The sequence below is a fragment of the Chiloscyllium punctatum genome, chromosome 46 (assembly GCF_047496795.1).
Source record: "Chiloscyllium punctatum isolate Juve2018m chromosome 46, sChiPun1.3, whole genome shotgun sequence".
Lineage (NCBI taxonomy): Eukaryota > Metazoa > Chordata > Chondrichthyes > Orectolobiformes > Hemiscylliidae > Chiloscyllium > Chiloscyllium punctatum.
The window spans coordinates 53653457-53671170 of NC_092784.1; the positions used below are offsets into that span (position 1 = coordinate 53653457).

Here is a 17714-nt window from a genome sequence, read left to right on the forward strand (position 1 = left end):
TAAGGGTTTGTACCAATATATGAGACTGCTATCTGGGGTATAGTCAGCCAGTGTCACCTTCCAGCGGATGATAAAAAACATTTTACAACATTCACCCCAGGTCACCATTTATCTGATGACGTGCTAATAACCAGGAAGACCAATAAAAACCATTTAGAGAATTTGGATAGAGTAGTTCTCCCAGGTTGGTGTATTCTTTAGAAGGGAAAAATGTGTGTTCCAGGCTCCCCACATGACCTACTTGGGTTCCAAGGTTGACAAGACCAAGCTACACCCGTTGGAAGATAAAGTGAGGGTGATCAAAGGTACCCCAGCTCCCATGTCTGTACTGGAACTTAGGTCTTTCCTTGGGCGGGGTACTACTGAAGAAAGCTCATACATGACCTGGCCTCCAACTTGGCACCTTTGCATCAACACTTTAAAAACACTCAGTCTTGGAAATGGTCGTATAGCCAAGTCATAGCTTTCAGAGAAATGAAGAAACAGCTATCATCCTTGAAGGTGTTGGCACATTGTGATCCCAAGCATGATCTGGAACAGGCATGCGTTACCTCCCTGTATGCCATCGGGGTAGTACCACCTCATAAATGGCCCAATGGAGAAGAATGTCCAATTGCGTATGCATCCAGGACTTAGGCTAATGCAGAGCGTAAGTATGTCCAGACAGAGAAGGAAGGTTTAGAGGGCATATTTGGAGTTAAGAAGTTCCACCAATACCTTTACAGACATAAAGTTGTCATAAAAATGGATGACAAACCCCTGTTAGGTCTACTTAAAAAGGATAAGGCAATGCCACCCATAGCTCCAGGCCAAATTCAGCTATGGGCTCTAACGCTAAGTGCGAGTTATTTCAACCGTTTAGGAGGCTGAGTAGGAAATGCAAATGCATTGAGCTGCCTCCTGCTGGTAGAGACACCATCAGTAGTACTGCCACTGGGAGATTCAATAATCTTTTTAAATTTTCTGCTCACACTTCCAGTTACAGCTGACAATAATCAGACTTTGGATGCAGAAAGAGCCAATCCTGGCAAAACTGAAACAACTGGTTGTTGTGGGGGAAACCAAAGGGCCATCACAAACAGAACTGAAACCTTTTTTGATCCTGGAGACCAGATCACAGTAGAGGCTGGCATTATTTCTATAGGAAGCAGGAGTGATTGTACCAAGTAAAAGTCACTGCTATATATTGGCTGAACTCCACCAGAGTGATCCAGGGGTTTCCAAAATGAAGGTATTGGTGAGAAGTTATGTCTGCTGGACAGGATTGAATGCAGACATAGCAATGTTGGTAGGGCAGTGTCCAGGGTGCCAAATTGGATGAAAACTAAGCTAGCAGTTCCCCCACATTCATGGGAATAACCAGGCAAACCCTGTACTTGGTTACATGTCAACTATGCAGTTCCTTTCATGAGCTTAGTGTTCTTAGTCATTGTGGATGCTCGCTCAAAGTTGTTGGATATTCATTGAACTCATTCGTCAAACGTGGGAATGATGATAGAAAAACAATGTGCATCTATTGCAATACATGGATTCCTGAAAGTGTGGGTCACAGATAATGGGCCATCATTTACCAGCAGGTAACTTGAGTATATCCCAAAGTCGAATACTATTCAATATATAAAGACGGCTTCATACCATCCAATGATCCGGCAGAAAGAGCAGTCCAAACTTTGAAGGCAGGCTTAAAGAAACAGCCTACAGCTTCACTAGATACCAAAATGTCCCGGCTTCTATTTTATTATAGGATCACACCTCACACAACTACAGGGAGAGGTCCAGCAGAGTTGCTGATGGGGAGAAGACTCTGCATCATGTTAAAGCTGACCTTCTGGGACCTGGGGAGGAGGAGGGTGAAACAGCATTAGGAACTCCAATGCTGGACACAAGACTCCGCTAAGCGAGAGAGACAGTTTACTTCAGGGGACGAAATTTGGTATAGGAACTATGGGAGTGGCTCTGCATGGGTAAGAGGCATGGTCAATGTGAGGTCAGGTCTAGTCATGTAGAAAGTTCAGGTAGGAGTGACCATCCTGAACAACCACATGGATCATATGAAATCTGCAAACTTGCAAAAGATGTGGGAACAATATATGCTCACCTCCTTGAAAGCCTTTCTGACTGTTCCAGGACTCATTTGTTCTCCCTCTCTGTCAAATGTTGAAGATACCTCGGAATCTGAGATGGACACGGGGGATAACACTACCTCATCGCCCATTCTGGCTGAAGGGGAGAATGAATTTCTTCCGAGACTCTCCAGGTGCAAGAGGCGAGCTACTGTGTGTTACACACTGCCTGTATCCAAGGCAGAGTTAGAGGAAGTAGATACAGTGATTGTAACAAAGTCAGCCAGGTGGACATCACAGAATGAATTCCCAGATTTGGGCTGTTAATCTGGTCCAATCAGAGAGCCTTGGCTGTCAGATAAGTACAGGAGTGTCAGACTTTCTGCTCACTCTGACAGCTGGCTCTGAGGGAGCTGGATAAATAAAGGGTGACTTGGTGACAGGATACCAGCCTCTGTGGAGGTATTTCAGGGATGAGGTTGTTTTAGGTGCTTGAACTATGGATGTAGGGCAGGTCAGAGGTGAAAAGAGACTTGGAAAAGAGTTTTCCTGCCAGCATGTGTCAAACAGAGTAGATAAAACCAAGCAAAAGGTCGTGAAGGACTCAAAATGTGCATCTACCTTTCTCTCCATTGAATCATATTGACTGTCAAAGGTTGCCATCTATGGTCAGTTTCCTCAGTTCAATGGCTAAGTGTTCTCTATTAGATTAACTCCTGGCCTTTGGTCTCCGTTTCCAACAACTTCAGCCTACTGCATTCCATGGATGGAAGTACCATAATACCTACTGTAGAGTTGTACCTCTTTCAATCCCATCTGTGGGCATCACTGGCTGGGCCAACATTTGTTGGTCATCCCTACCTGCTCTTTAGAAGATGGTGGTGGTGAGTCACCTGCTTGAATATAGCTGAATACTTCAGAGGGCAATTAAGAGTCAACCACATTAGCTGTGGGCCTGGAGTCACATATAGACCACACCAAGTACGGACGGCAGATTTCCTTCCTCAAAGGACATTGATGAACCAGATAGATTTTTGGAATATCGGCAATAGTTTCATGATCAATTCCAGATTTTGTGCATTCAATTCAAATTGCACCATCAGTCATGCCTGGGCTCCAGCACAACCTGGGTGTCTGGACTAATAGTCTAGCTTCCTTCCCTAAAGGGTACTGGAGGGCCAGATTTTTTTTTAATGATCTGGTCACTGTACTGATTTACCCTTTTACATAACAGGAGTTTCACTGTGACAGTGGTAATGGCTCTCGGTGGGAGCCTGCTGCACTGACCCTTGGGAGTTGACATAGAGTCATAGAGAGTAATAGAGATATACAGCACAGAAACAGACCCTTCAGTCCAACTTGTCCATGCCAACCAGATATGCTAAATTAATCTAGCCCCATTTGCCAGCATTTGGTCCACATCCCTCTAAACCCTTCCTATTCATATACACATCCACATGCCTTTTAAACACTGTAATTGTACCAGCCTTCACCACTTCCTCCGGCAGCTCATTCCATACATGCACCACCCTCTGCGGGAAAAAATTGCCCCTTAGCTTCAAATGTCCAATCCCCAGCAACATGATTGCTAATTTTGTGCTTCCATCTTTTAGTTCTGTCGTACCATGGAATTGAAATGGTTAACTGTATAATCACATCAGCCATGCCTTTCGGCATTTTGAAAAGCCAGGACATGCTGCTCTTGATCTCCTGTACCAATAAAAAAATTTTGTATTTTCATCTACTCTGTCACTGACAGAATCGTGGGTTGTAATGATAGTGGATTCAACAGTTCTGCAGAGCACAATGATCCCACACTCCCTAAGACCCTGAGCAGCATGGAAGGGCTATAACTCTGATTATAGCCTCTACAAAATTGGAGTTTTTGCTCTGAATCATCACTGAGTTACATCGTCCTGGGAATTATAGGTGGTGGGATGAGATATGAAAGTCAGAACCCGTGTTTTTGAGCCTCCACCTGATAAAGTACTTTTGAAATGTGTTCACTGTTGACATGTTGGAACAGCAAATTCCCACTAATGGTCTCTGTCGTGCACTGACCATTTATCATCACCTCATTCCTTTTGCAAAACCTGTTCCAGACGCAGTTAGCAACTCCCTGAAGCCTGTCCGCCATTTACAAGACGCAAGTCAGGAATGTGATGGAATACTCTCCACTTGCCCTGGATGAATGCAGCTCCAACAATACTCAAGAAGCTTGACACCATCCAGGACAAAGCAGCCTGCTTCACTGGCACCACATCTAATACCTTCAACATTCAGTCCCTTCATCACTGACACACAGTAGCAGCAGTAGATATCATCTGCAAAATGTGTTGCAGAAATTCAGCAAAGCTTCTTAGACAGGATATTCAAAACACACAAACTCTAACCCCAGAAGGACAAAGGCAGCAGAAACATGGGAACACCATCAACCTACAAGTTCCCCTCCAAGCCGCCCACCATCCTGACTTGGAAATATGTCGTCGTTCCTTCAGTGTCAGTGGGACAAAATCCTGGAAATCCCTTTCCCAGTGGAATTGTGGATCTACTTACACAACATAGATTGCAGTGGTTCAAAAAGGCAGTTCACCACCACCTCCTCAAGGACAATGAAGGATGGTCAATAAAGAATGGCCCACACCCAAGAATGAGTTAAAAAAACTCAATAAATCTTAACCTTCCCCAGAAAGATTAAAACATCTGCTAAAAACACTACTTTCCCTGCCAACTTGTGGCTTTCTTGTCATCCGCTAATGAGGAGGTCCCATTGCCCTTGGCTAATGCTCAGACTTACAGAGTCCTTGGAACATAGGAGCAGAATTAGACCAAATGGCCCCTCGACCTTGCTCTACCATTTGATAAGATCGTGACTGATCTTCCAACTTGACTCTCCTTTCACAACCTGTCCATTAATCAAATAAGAAAAGATGGTAAGCTAAAGGATATGACTATACTTATGCTCAGGAATCATCTTAAAATTTCAAAACATCTCAATACACTTCCAACAGGAGAATGACTTAGAAACACAGGAATTGTATTTTGCACTATTCTGCACTAATAACATTCATCAGAAAACAAGGAAATGGATGGGTAGTTCTTGTGATTTTGGGAAATGTTGGTTGAGGCAGGAACATTGATTTAGTTGCTGTGAGAAATCCCTTCAGCGTTTCTTTGAAAAAGCAGTGGAATCACTAACATCCACCTAGCCAGTGAACAGGACATGGAGAGTAAATAGGAAAAAGCAATAATCTGAGGTTACAACAGATATAAAGGCTAGAAGATAAGACTACATTCAAATAATTGGGAAACACAGCTTCAGCCACTGTCAACATTTCTTTGAGTCTCCAGCTTTCTACAGTCCACCAGGGCCAATTTGGAAATATCAGCATCCACAGGACTAAACATGCTAGGTGGGTTAAGTAGCCTTTTCTCATTTCAATTGACTTTTGTCAAGAGTAGATGCCCTAAGATTATAAAATATGAAAAATAAAGCTGAAAGTTGGCTGGAGTGGATGTATTACACAGTGTTTACCAGTTGGTGTTACAGTAGTAATCATTCTCTGAGCATTTCAATGTAAAAAGCTACTGAAACCACCAATACCCTGCCCAACATACAACACATCATGTGTACTTTCCAGTTGTCTGACACAGTTGTAAAAATAAGTCTAGACCTGGACTGCAGGGGACATTGGATGACCTGACAGATCTCCAAGCGGTTTGGACCAAGTCTAGAGGAAAGTCATTTGGTAATTACTAGTCTGAAGCATCGAGCGTGTCCAGATTGGGCTAGAAGAGCTGGGATTCAACACCTAAGGGCAAGGAGGGATTTAACTAATGTTTCTCAATCAGTGAAGGAACTAGCCTGCATCTGAATTGTTAGCAGTTAGGTGTCACAGGACCAGGATGTGGCAATGCAGAGTTGCACAAGATCTGGCCTTGGGTTAGGGTGAGATTATCAGAAGAACAATGGACCTTTAGAACCAGTAGCTGATGTGCAAGATACTTTGAATTGCTTCAAGACAGATTGGAACAGAGCAGTTCTTGGATTGCTTCCTGCCACCTAAAGATGGAGTAGTCAGAGAGTCATTTCATAGATTTATATTATCCTTCCCAAACCTGGCTGCTCTTCATCTCTGATTTTCCGCTGATCTCTGGACACAACATGGCTTTAGGGGATGAGCAGAGTCTGGAGACTGTTGTGAGACAATCGTTTGCTACCTCTTATTTTTCATATGGCAAGCAGCATTGCAACAACCGACTTTTCTACAAATGTTCAGAAAACGTAATGGTTAGATTTAGGTTGGACAAGGGAGAGGTATCATACCTGGGTATCCTCAAACACCAGCCGCTAAATGTGAGTGTGCAGATGCAGCAGCAGGTGAAGAAGGTAACTGGTATGTTGGCCCTCATAGTGAAATGATTCAAGTACAGGACTAGGGATGTCTTAATGCAATTATACAGGGCCTTAGTGAGACCACATCTTGAGTACTGTTTTCAGGTTTGGTCTCCTTATTTGAAGAAGGATGTTCTAGCTGTGGAGGGAGTGCATTAAACTTTTACCAGACTGATTCCTGGGATGGTGGGGCTTTATGAGGAGAGACTAGATCCTATATTCACTGGAATTTAGAAGAATGAGGAGGAATGTCTCATAGAAACCTATACAATTCTAACTGAATGGGACAGGGTAGACACAGAAAAGATGTTCTTGATGGCCAGGGAGTTCAGCACCAGGGGTCACAGTCTAAGGATATAGAGTAGCCATTTAGGATTGCGATGAGGAGAAATCTCTTCACCCAGGAGTGGTGAGCCTGTGCAATTCTCTGCAACTGAAAATGATTGAGGCCAAAATGTTGAATGTTTTCAAGAAAGAGTTAGATATAGTTCATAGGACTAAAGGGATCAAAGGGTATGGGGTGAAAGTTGGAACAGAGTACTTGAGTTGGATGGTCAGCCATGATCTTATTGAATGGCGGAGCAGGCTCGAAGGGCTGAAAGGCCTACTCCTGCTCCTATTTGCTATGTTTCTATAGTTTCTGCTTCCGCTACCTCTGACACCACCAGGGTACTGCTGCCATTCCTAAATACCTGTTCAAGGAGTTGTCGAACAGATCCCAAACCTGAGGTGCCCAGACTTGCTACCTGCCAGCTGTGCCCATCTCCCCTTCCCACTCCCACCCACCAGAGATTCACTCTGAGCAGTGTGTAAACGGCGATCTTTACCATTGGGTGGTGGTTTGACATCTGCGTCTCCTTGCTGGTTCGAGCTTTCAGATTGTCCTGACTCTGTGAGATAAAAAGAGATGGGTAATCAGCACTGGGAGATTCTCTTTGTCTTTCGTTCAACCAAACATTGAGGTGCTCAAACCCCAGAGTCGCCTGTACCCAGTGGAGACAGTGACTTCTGACACTGGACGATAGCTGCACAATCATCATCAATACTTGGGGCTAAGGCTTGGGGCCATAAGTGATCTAGAAAGACAGTCCATCTTGCCAAATACATTCACCCACTCAAAACAAACATATGAAATGAGAAAACGGTCCATTGACCAATAAAAGCTGAGAGATTCGTCTGAACCACACTGACATCGACTCTTCCAAGGAAGACTAGTGGCCATACCAACAATCCCACAAAAGGAAGACTATGACAAAAGATTATGGTCATCGGGTACAACTGAATAAAATTTCCAAGACAACCACTTGACAGTACAAGCTTCATTATTTAATCCTGAGGAGTTGCTTTGCACAGATGATTGTCCGCTAATCACAGTGTCCATTGAATGCATAAATAATTGAGTATCCCTAAATCTTAAGTACCTTTCACAAATCCCTTTATTTTAAAGATGGTTTTATGCCACTTTAGTTTATTGAAAGGGTTAGAATTTCATGTCTGACACCTGTCACAGAGTCTACACTTCAGGCACCTCCATAGCCTCCATTTTTGGGACTTCATTACCAAACATCATCTTTCGTGGGTCCAGTATTGCTGTTTTTTTTTATTCTTCCCTTTCTCCCACTCAAGGATAGTGCTATGCTTTGATATAAAGAGCTGACATCTCTGGATATGCTCTTGTTAAAGATGATGGTGAATCCATGGATAATGAGGGATACAAAATTGGGAATTGTAAGGGCATCAAGGTGGGAAATGGTGGAGAATGGCAGGAGTTAATCTAATGGAACAAGGTCAAACCTCTAGGATCAGTGGATCAGCAAAGTGTAGTTGCCAACACAAGAAAAGCCAATTTAGGCCAAGACGCCAATGGTGAAGATAAAGTAGGCTGGGTAGAAACCCTAATTTTCTATATTGCTCCTTTTCAGAGGATGTGTATTAGTCTTACACCAGCAAGTAGCATCGATATAGGCATTAGGCACAAGGAGGCTATTTAGTACTACAGTCACTCAATAAGAATATGACTAATGTGGTTGTGTGCTTCGATGTGATTCTCCTGCCCCCTGCCACAACCTCCCACCCTACACCACCACACCATTCCCCCATAATCTTTGACTCTGACACCTGTTAAAAATCTATCCAACTCCAGACCCTGCTCCTTCAATGGGAACAGAATTACACTGAGTGATCAACTTTGGAAAAAACATTCTTCCATGCCTCTGTCTTATTGGGACACCTCTTATTTGTGCTGCCCTCCAGAACAGGAAACATCTCTCAGGATACATTTCAATAAGGTTACCTCCAAATCTTCTTCATTTTCCCTTTAAAGTTGTGAAACACTCCAGGGAATTTCACAGGCACACCCATAAACCATTGTAGGACACCATAACACACAAGAGATTGGGTCTGATGGCAAAAAGCTCGGTCAAAGAAGTCATGTCTCAAAGGGAAAAAGTGAGGTAAAGAGGCAGAGATATTTAAGGAGAGAATTCAAGAGTAGTGGCTCAAAGCAATTGAAGGAACAGCCATTCCAAAAGTGCAATGAGTAAATCACAGAGCGACGTGAGGTCAGAATCAGGGTAGCAAAGAGATATCAGAGTAGTGTGGAGTTGGGAGGGATCACAGGAATATGGGAGGGAGGCAAGGTGAAGCCATGGAAGGATTCAATAACAAGGGCATGACCTTTAAAATAAAGTCATTGCTTAACAGAATCAGGTGGGTCAGTAGCACAGGAGTAATGGATAATGGGATTTGACTGGGACTCAGTGTACGTCATTGAGCATAGAGATGTTGAGGGAATGGGATTTGACTGGGACTCTGTGTGGGTCAGTGAGTACTGGGTTAATGGGGAAATGGAATTTGACTGGGACTCTGTGTGGGTCAGCGAACACAGTGGTGTGGGGAATGGGATTTGACTGGGACTGTGTGTCAGTGAGCACTGGGTTAATGGGGAATGGGCTTTGACTAGAACTCTGTGTGGGTCAGTGAACACAGGGGTGATGGGGGAATGGGATTTGACTGGGATCCCGGATCAGTCAATGAGCAAAGGGGTGACGGGGGAATAGGAATATATCACCATTCTTTCCTTCAGTGATAACATGGATGAGGGGAGAAATGACACTTGAAGTGCAAAAGTGTTACAATTCTCAGCCTGAAATTGGCAATAAACATAGTCACTATTACCCTCGGCCTGGCCTCTTGAATTCATGGTCTGTCACTATGGGAGCTACTTCCCATGGGCAATTTCTAAACCAGGGGAATAGTCAGATATCTGAACCATGCTGCAGAGTACACAGAATGAAAGCCACTGGAGCTCCATCGGGAATTATTTTTGAAATCTGTGCAGAGTAGAGATTTTTCTGCAGGCACGCTGTGGGATAATCCCAACAAGACTTTCGATCCTAGCTGCAATAGCTGTTGAATGCATTCTTTGCTTTGTTTATCAAAATATGAACTGTATGTAAATACAGCGGCTTCTTTGCCCTTTAGGGTGTGACTGGTGACTGGTAATATATACTATCACGCTGCAAGCAGTTGTAACCTAATGTGGGTTGGGCAACACAGAAACTTTAGATGCATTTCCTTAGGAATGTTAAAAAAAAGGGACACTGATTAATGTGTCTGTTGGTTTGACTTATTGCAGATGTTCTTGGTTGCAGACAGTTGACAAAAGGGCCTCATTTTTCTTTTTCCCTTTTCCCTCAGTGATAATTCCCACTTTTAAGTTCAGTTTACATTGCTTCGTCTGTTTACAGGATGTGTAAGACATCTACTCTCGTACCCAAGTGAGCTGGAGCAGTAGGTTTGGAGAAGACGTCACCAGGAGTTAAGAGTTCAGGTTTTGTGTCAGGACGGTCAATTCTAGTTCCTGAGTCCACTCAGCTTCTAGACAGAGCAGAATGTGGCAGCAAAACCCATAGCTGTCCTTAACCACTTCTTTTAAAATCATTTTTTCTTTCATGGGAAGTGGACAAGAAATGGCATACAGGGATGTGTGAAAAAGGCAGGAGTTTGCCACCAACGAATAGAACTGGAGCAGGTACAATGGGCTGAATGGCCTCCTTTTGCACTGTAACGATTCTACCACTGGCAAGGACATAATTTGCTGTCCGTCCCTAATTTCCTTTGGATTAAGTGATTTGCCAATCCAATTCAGATTCAGTTACATTGTAGACCAAGAAAGCTTTCTCCTTATCCAGATTGGTTTTATAATAATGAGACTAGCATTCATTTCCAGTTTTATTAATTGAATTCAATCATTGAGTTCCTACATTGGGATTTAAATGCCCTACAACCATGTCCCTAGATAACTAGACCCAGTGACATTCCCATTAAATCAGCACCTAGCAGGGCACGAACTGGGTGGAAGGAGCATGTAACTAATTTCTGTCAATCCGATGTGCAGTGAGTGTTTGAATAAAATCAAAATGCTATGGATGATGGAAATCTGAAACTAACAATCTGAAGTATGCGAGCTGCCTGCCAATTGAGGAATGACCCACTTAGTCAACCCTAAAACGCAGGGCGGAAATGCTCCAGTCACTCGGGATAACTAGAATTTGAGCAGCGGGAGCAGTTTGGGTTGGGGTTTGTCTGCCGGAGTGGCAATATCAGGACAAGCAATCTGGAGGAACAGCTTAATATTCAGAGGAGACATGGGTTCAAACCATTCACTCTACTTCTCTCTCTACAGAGGCTGCTGGGCCTGCTGAGTTTCTCCAGCATTGTCTGTTTTTATTTGGGATTTCTGGCATCTGAAGTATTTTACTTTCACTGGAGTGTTCATCCTCACTGCCTGGGCTCACATTAGATGATCAGCAGGACAGCATATTGGGTGGGGGAGGGTTATTCGGGAGCTCCTGGGAGATGCAGAGGTACACCCCAAACACAGTCACACCTTCCACAAGAACAAAAGAGTCTACGGGACTTAAATCAATTGGCCCAACTGAGAGGAGAGCAACTGAGGGGAGGAAAAGAGAAGGAAGAGCACATTTCGGAGATTCATGACGCCCTGTTCTAACAGATGTGTTTGAAAGAAGGAGCTTGCAAAAGGAACTGGGTGCAGGAGTAGGCCATTCAGCCCCTCAGGGCTCTCCACCATTCAATACAAACATGGCTGGTCTCATCTTGGCCTCAAATCCACTTTCCTGCCCACTCCCCATAACCCTTCAACCCATTACTAATTCAAAATCTGTCCATCTCCTCCTTAAATGTATTCAGTATCCCGACATCCACTACATTCTTGGGAAATGAATTGCACAGATTCATAAGCCTTTAAGAGAAGTAATTTCCCCTCATCTCTGTTTTTAATCTATCTTCCTTTGGCCTAAAACTATGACCTTCTCATTCTCTAAGGTAAAGTTAAGCCATAGCTAAACTAATGGTGAACAGTGCTGAAAGCTTCGGCTTACCACTAGGCCTGTCAGTGCCTAGTACAACAGCAATAGCCTAAAGCTGGGTAGAAGCTAGTGTGGGAGGAGAGGTGAAGGAGGGGAAGCAGCAGAAAGAGCCCCTAACAGGAATCTAGCTACTGATGTACACTATTTCCCCAATCAATCAGCCATAAATACTGACTACTGATGAGAAAAACAGCAGCATTCTGCATTTCAACAACGCTGGTGTAAGACACAGTTCAGATCACAGAGACTTTTTGTAATTCCCATGTCACCGCCTATATCAGGTTATATAATAGTAGGTCCCAAAGTGGGTAATCTGACACAGAATTGGATTTAATCATTACAAGTCGACTGAAATAAAAATCTGCAAAGCTTTAACTGTAGTGCATTTTTTTCTTACAGACTTTTGGAAAATATTTTCCAAATTGTACTCTGCCGCCAGTTTTTGCTTAGTTTTTTTCCCCAAAGCAATCTGCCGTTTGTGTCTGATGAATTCAGTGAAAGGGGATGTTTCATAGGAAGAAAAGGGAAAAGGATTAATATAAGAAGAGTTTTCAGATGCTACACAATTACCAATGGGAGAGGGAGAATAATGTGCTGTTCCATGTTCCTCTTGCAGACGGAGAGCTTCTTATCTGCATTTTAGCATTCATGCCTTTCAGTCAGAATGGTTTAAGAGTGGTGAGATGGTTGAAGTCCTACTCTCAACAGTTTGACCACAAAATCCAGTCAGGCACTGACAAAGTGCCACACTGTCAAGAACACTGACCTTCAGATGAGAAATTAAACAGGCACTAAATTTAAAAAAGCAGATCATTACAAAGGTAACACCTCTGGATTATGAGGGGAGCAATGAGCAAATTGGCACAGGCTCTTCACCAGGTTGGAGAGCTGAACCCACATGTCAAAAATTCAATGTGGGAGAAATGGGTTTTGACCCATGGGGCACAGATACCAGTCATGGGGTAAAAGGAAGCTGAAATGTTGAGAAGGCTGGGACCAGTGTACAGGTGAACTGTGGAACTAGCATCGCAGAAAGGACTTGAACTAAGTTACAAGGGGAGATTCACAGTGTGAAAGAGAAAGCATCAAAGCATTAGTGCAGGATAGCAATGCATCTACAGGTTGTTCTGCTATAATGCGCGTTTCGTTAACACAAATTCACTATAACGCAATTGACGAATTGGGGACACTGCTTCTAAAGCGTGAACTTTTATAACGTGTGTCGACTGTAACATGATTACATTGCCAACACTTTAAGCACTGTTTCTAAAGCGTCATTTTTCTATAACACAGGGTTGCACAAGAAAACAACCATCATGTTATCGATTAACTACATGCAATGATAACCAGTGTATGACAGGAGGAGGCAGAGCGAACAAGCATAAGAGAAGGGAAATATGATTTTAAAAATTCAAATCTTTTTACCTGTAGCACTACAGTACCGATAACAAGATTGATTTATTGATAGTGCAAATACAAATAGATGAGTATGATTCAATAGACATTACAGAGACAAGGTTGCAAAGTGCAGATGGCTGGGACTACATATTCATCGGTATTTGACAATTTAGAATCATGTACAAAAAGAACACAAGGTGGGGCAGCTCTGTTAACAAGGGTGTGACAAGTACATATGTGGGAAATGATCTTGTCTTGGGAGGTCAAAATGCAAAATCAAGTTGGAATTGCGTAAACAGCAAAGGAAGAAAATGGGACTGGTTTATAGATCCCAAGTGGGTGGCACACTGCTGCCTCACAGTGCCAGAGACCAGGGTTCAATTCCCACCTCAGGCGACTGACAGTGTGGAGTTTGCACATTCTCCCCGTGTCTGCGGGGTTTCCTCCGGGTGCTCCGGTTTCCTCCCACAGTCCAAAAATGTGCAGGTTAGGTGAATTGGCCATGCTAAATTACCCGTAGTGTTAGGTGAAGGGGTAAATGTAGGAGAATGGGTCTGGGTGGGTTGCACTTCGGCAGGTCGGTATGGACTTGTTAGGCCAAAGGGCCTGTTTCCACACTGTAACTAATCTAATCTAATCCCCTGACAGGTAGCAATACTGTAAGACAGAGTCTGAATCAAAAAAATAACAGGGACTTGTAGGAAAGGCATTGCAATATCATGGAAGATTTTCACCTTTGTATAGACTTAACAAATCAAAATGACAAAGGTAGCCTAAGGATGAGTGCATAAAGGCTATTTGGATCAGTTTCTCAGAACAATACATTCTAGAACCAACAAGGAAACAAACTATTTTAGAACTAGGAATGTGTAGTGAGACAAAAATAATATATGATCTCATAGATCTCATAAAGGAAAGAGTGATCACAACATGATAGGATTTCACATTCAATTTGAGGGTGAGTAATGTGAATCCACAACTGGAATCTCCAACCTAAATAAAGATAATTATAAGGAAATGAAGACAGAAATGGCTAAAGTGGACTGGGAAAATAGAGGAGGAAAGATTGTTTTAAAAAAACGAATTGGCAGACATCGTAGAAGATATCTCATAACCTCTCAACAAAAGTATAATCCATTGAAAAAGAGAGATTCTACAAAAAGGATGCAGCTTCTGTGGCTAACTAAATATGTTTCTTACATTAAGTTAGTGACTACATTCTAAAGTAGTTCATTGGAAGCTGTGATATAAGTGCAGTTATTTTCTTTCCATCTGTATCCCCATTCCCACATTACCAAAAAGAACAGTTCTACCCCATATTTGAATGCTCATTTTGTGAGGCTTTTCTCATCAAACCCATTGGCAGCATAAAACATATACCTGATAAGTATGCTTTCTCTCACCAAACAATACACATACACACCCAGATGCACATATTCAGACAGCCAAATGTATACTACATGAGCACACACACAACACATGCACACACATGCAATGTCCTTGAGGGAAGGAAACTGCCATCCTTACCTGGTCTGGCCTACATGTGACTCCCGACCCACTGCAATGTGGTTGCCTCTTAATGCCCTTTGGGCAATTAGAGATGGGCAATAAATGCTGGCCCAGCTGGCGATGCCCTTATCCCGTGAATCAATTTAAAAAAACACATAAGTATACACTCACCTAGATACAGACACATACACAAACACACAAAATTTTCAGACACACATGTGCATACCCAAGTGCATACACCCATGTGCACACCTAACCACGTGCACACAATTAAATGAAGGCACATACACATAGATACACACACACACACACACACACACACACACACACACACACACACATTGATAGGTACACATGAACACCACAACCTGAACCTCCTGTCTTATCTATTGAAATACTTTAGAATGTAGACACTGACTTAATGTAGAAAACCTACTTAGTTGGTAACAGGTACTATATCCTTCTTGTAGAATCCATCTTTTTCAATAGAATATACATTTGCTAAGAGTTATGATGTCTGCCAATGCTTTTTTAAAAATCATCTTTGTCCTCTATTTTTCCAGTCCACTTTAGCCATTTCTGCCTTCATATCCTTGTAGTTATCTCTGTTTAGGTTGAAGATATTAGTTTTAGACCCAAGTTTCTCACCCTCAAATTGAATGTGAAATTCTATCATGTTGTGATCACTCCTGTCTGGGGGATATAAGTCTGGTCAGTGCACCTGTCTGAGCTACCTTGTATGGTTTCTGCTAAACCCATAGACAGACATAAAGACTACATTCTGTGGCGTATCTCACGATCTCAGGATATCCCAAATTGTTTTTACAGCCAAAAATTACTTCTAAATGCACAGTATGGTTGCTTTTGTAATGTTGTAAACAGCAACCATGCGTGCAGCAAATTCCCACAAACAGCAACCTGGTTGTAAACAGATAATCTGTTTTAAAGATGCTAGTTGAGGGATAACTACCAACCAGAAATTCCCTGCTCTTATTTGAAATTGTGCCCTGGAATTTCACAATCATGTGAGAGAGCACCTCGGCTCTCAGTTTGACATATCATACGAAAGCTAGCATGTTGGACAATGCAGAGTGCCATTCACCCATTATCTGCCTGCGTATACACTGACTCCCCGCCAAACATCATTCTTGGTTTTAATATTCTCATGCTTGCTCTCAAATCCCTCAATGCTTCCCCCCTCACTGTCACTTTATCACCTCCAGCAAAAGCCAATCTCCATGGTTTCTACAGCCCTCCAAATTCTGGTCTCTTGTGCATCTTTAATATTATACTGGATTGGTAGTGCTGGAAGAGCACAGCAGTTCAGGCAGCATCCAACGAGCAGCGAAATCAACGTTTCGGGCAAAAGCCCTTCATCAGGAATAAAGGCAGTGAGCTTGAAGCATGGAGAGATAAGTTAGAGGAGGGTGGGGGTGGGGAGAAAGTAGCATAGAGTACAATGGGTGAGTGGGAGAGGAGATGAAGGTGATAGGTCAAGGAGGAGAGGGTGGAGTGGATAGGTGGAAAAGAAGATAGGCAGGTCGGACAAGTCAAGGAGACAGTAACTGAGCTGGAAGTTTGAAACTAGGGTGAGGTGGGGGAAGGGGAAATGAGGAAGCTGTTGAAGTCCACATTGATGCCCTGGGGTTGAAGTGTTCCGAGGCGGAAGATGAGGCGTTCTTCCTCCAGGCGTCTGGTGGTGAGGGAGCGGCGGTGAAGGAGGCCCAGGACCTCCATGTCCTCGGCAGAGTGGGAGGGGGAGTTGAAATGTTGGGCCACGGGGCGGTTTGGTTGATTGGTGCGGGTGTCTCGGAGATGTTCCCTAAAGCGCTCTGCTAGGAGGCGCCCAGTCTCCCCAATGTAGAGGAGACCACATCGGGAGCAACGGATACAATAAATGATATTAGTGGATGTGTAAGTAAAACTTTGATGGATGTGGAAGGCTCCTTTAGGGCCTTGGATAGAGGAGAGGGAGGAGGTGTGGGCACAGGTTTTACAGTTCCTGCGGTGGCAGGGGAAAGTGCCAGAATTGGAGGGTGGGTCGTAGGGGGGTGTGGACCTGACCAGGTAGTCACGGAGGGAACGGTCTTTGTGGAAGGCGGAAAGGGGTGGGGAGGGAAATATATCCCTGGTGGTGGGGTCTTTTTGGAGGTGGCGGAAATGTCGGTGGATGATTTGGTTGATGCGAAGGTTTGTAGGGTGGAAGGTGAGCACCAGGGGCGTTCTGTCCTTGTTACGGTTGGAGGGGTGGGGTCTGAGGGCGGAGGTGCGGGATGTGGACGAGATGCGTTGGAGGGCATCTTTAACCACGTGGGAAGGGAAATTGCGGTCTCTAAAGAAGGAGGCCATCTGGTGTGTCCTATGGTGGAACATCCATCAAAGTTTCACCTGCACATCCACCAATATCATTTATTGTATCCGTTGCTCCCGATGTGGTCTCCTCTACATTGGGGAGACTGGGCGCCTCCTAGCAGAGCGCTTTAGGGAACATCTCCGAGACACCCGCACCAATCAACCAAACCGCCCCGTGGCCCAACATTTCAACTCCCCCTCCCACTCTGCCGAGGACATGGAGGTCCTGGGCCTCCTTCACCGCCGCTCCCTCACCACCAGACGCCTGGAGGAAGAACGCCTCATCTTCCGCCTCGGAACACTTCAACCCCAGGGCATCAATGTGGACTTCAACAGCTTCCTCATTTCCCCTTCCTCCACCTCATCCTAGTTTCAAACTTCCAGCTCAGTTACTGTCTCCTTGACTTGTCCGACCTGCCTATCTTCTTTTCCACCTATCCACTCCACCCTCTCCTCCTTGACCTATCACCTTCATCTCCTCCCCCACTCACCCATTGTACTCTATGCTACTCTCTCCCCACCCCCACCCTCCTCTAGCTTATCTCTCCACGCTTCAGGCTCACTGCCTTTATTCCTGATGAAGGGCTTTTCCCCGAAACGTTG

General features: G+C 43.9%; 1 protein-coding gene across 7 annotated transcripts in view; it reads right to left on the bottom strand.

The window, feature by feature from the left end:
* nfixb (nuclear factor I/Xb) overlaps positions 1–17714 on the bottom strand; it is a 437817-nt gene that overhangs the window by 118450 nt on the left and 301653 nt on the right. For 6 of the 7 annotated variants that reach the window (XM_072564242.1, XM_072564239.1, XM_072564241.1 and 3 more), the window contains one exon: positions 7287–7349. The exons of the other annotated variant lie outside the window; for it this stretch is intronic. In XM_072564242.1, coding sequence (XP_072420343.1) covers positions 7287–7349 — 63 coding nt within the window. The remainder of the gene's footprint in view (positions 1–7286; positions 7350–17714) is intronic. 7 annotated transcript variants of the gene reach the window in all.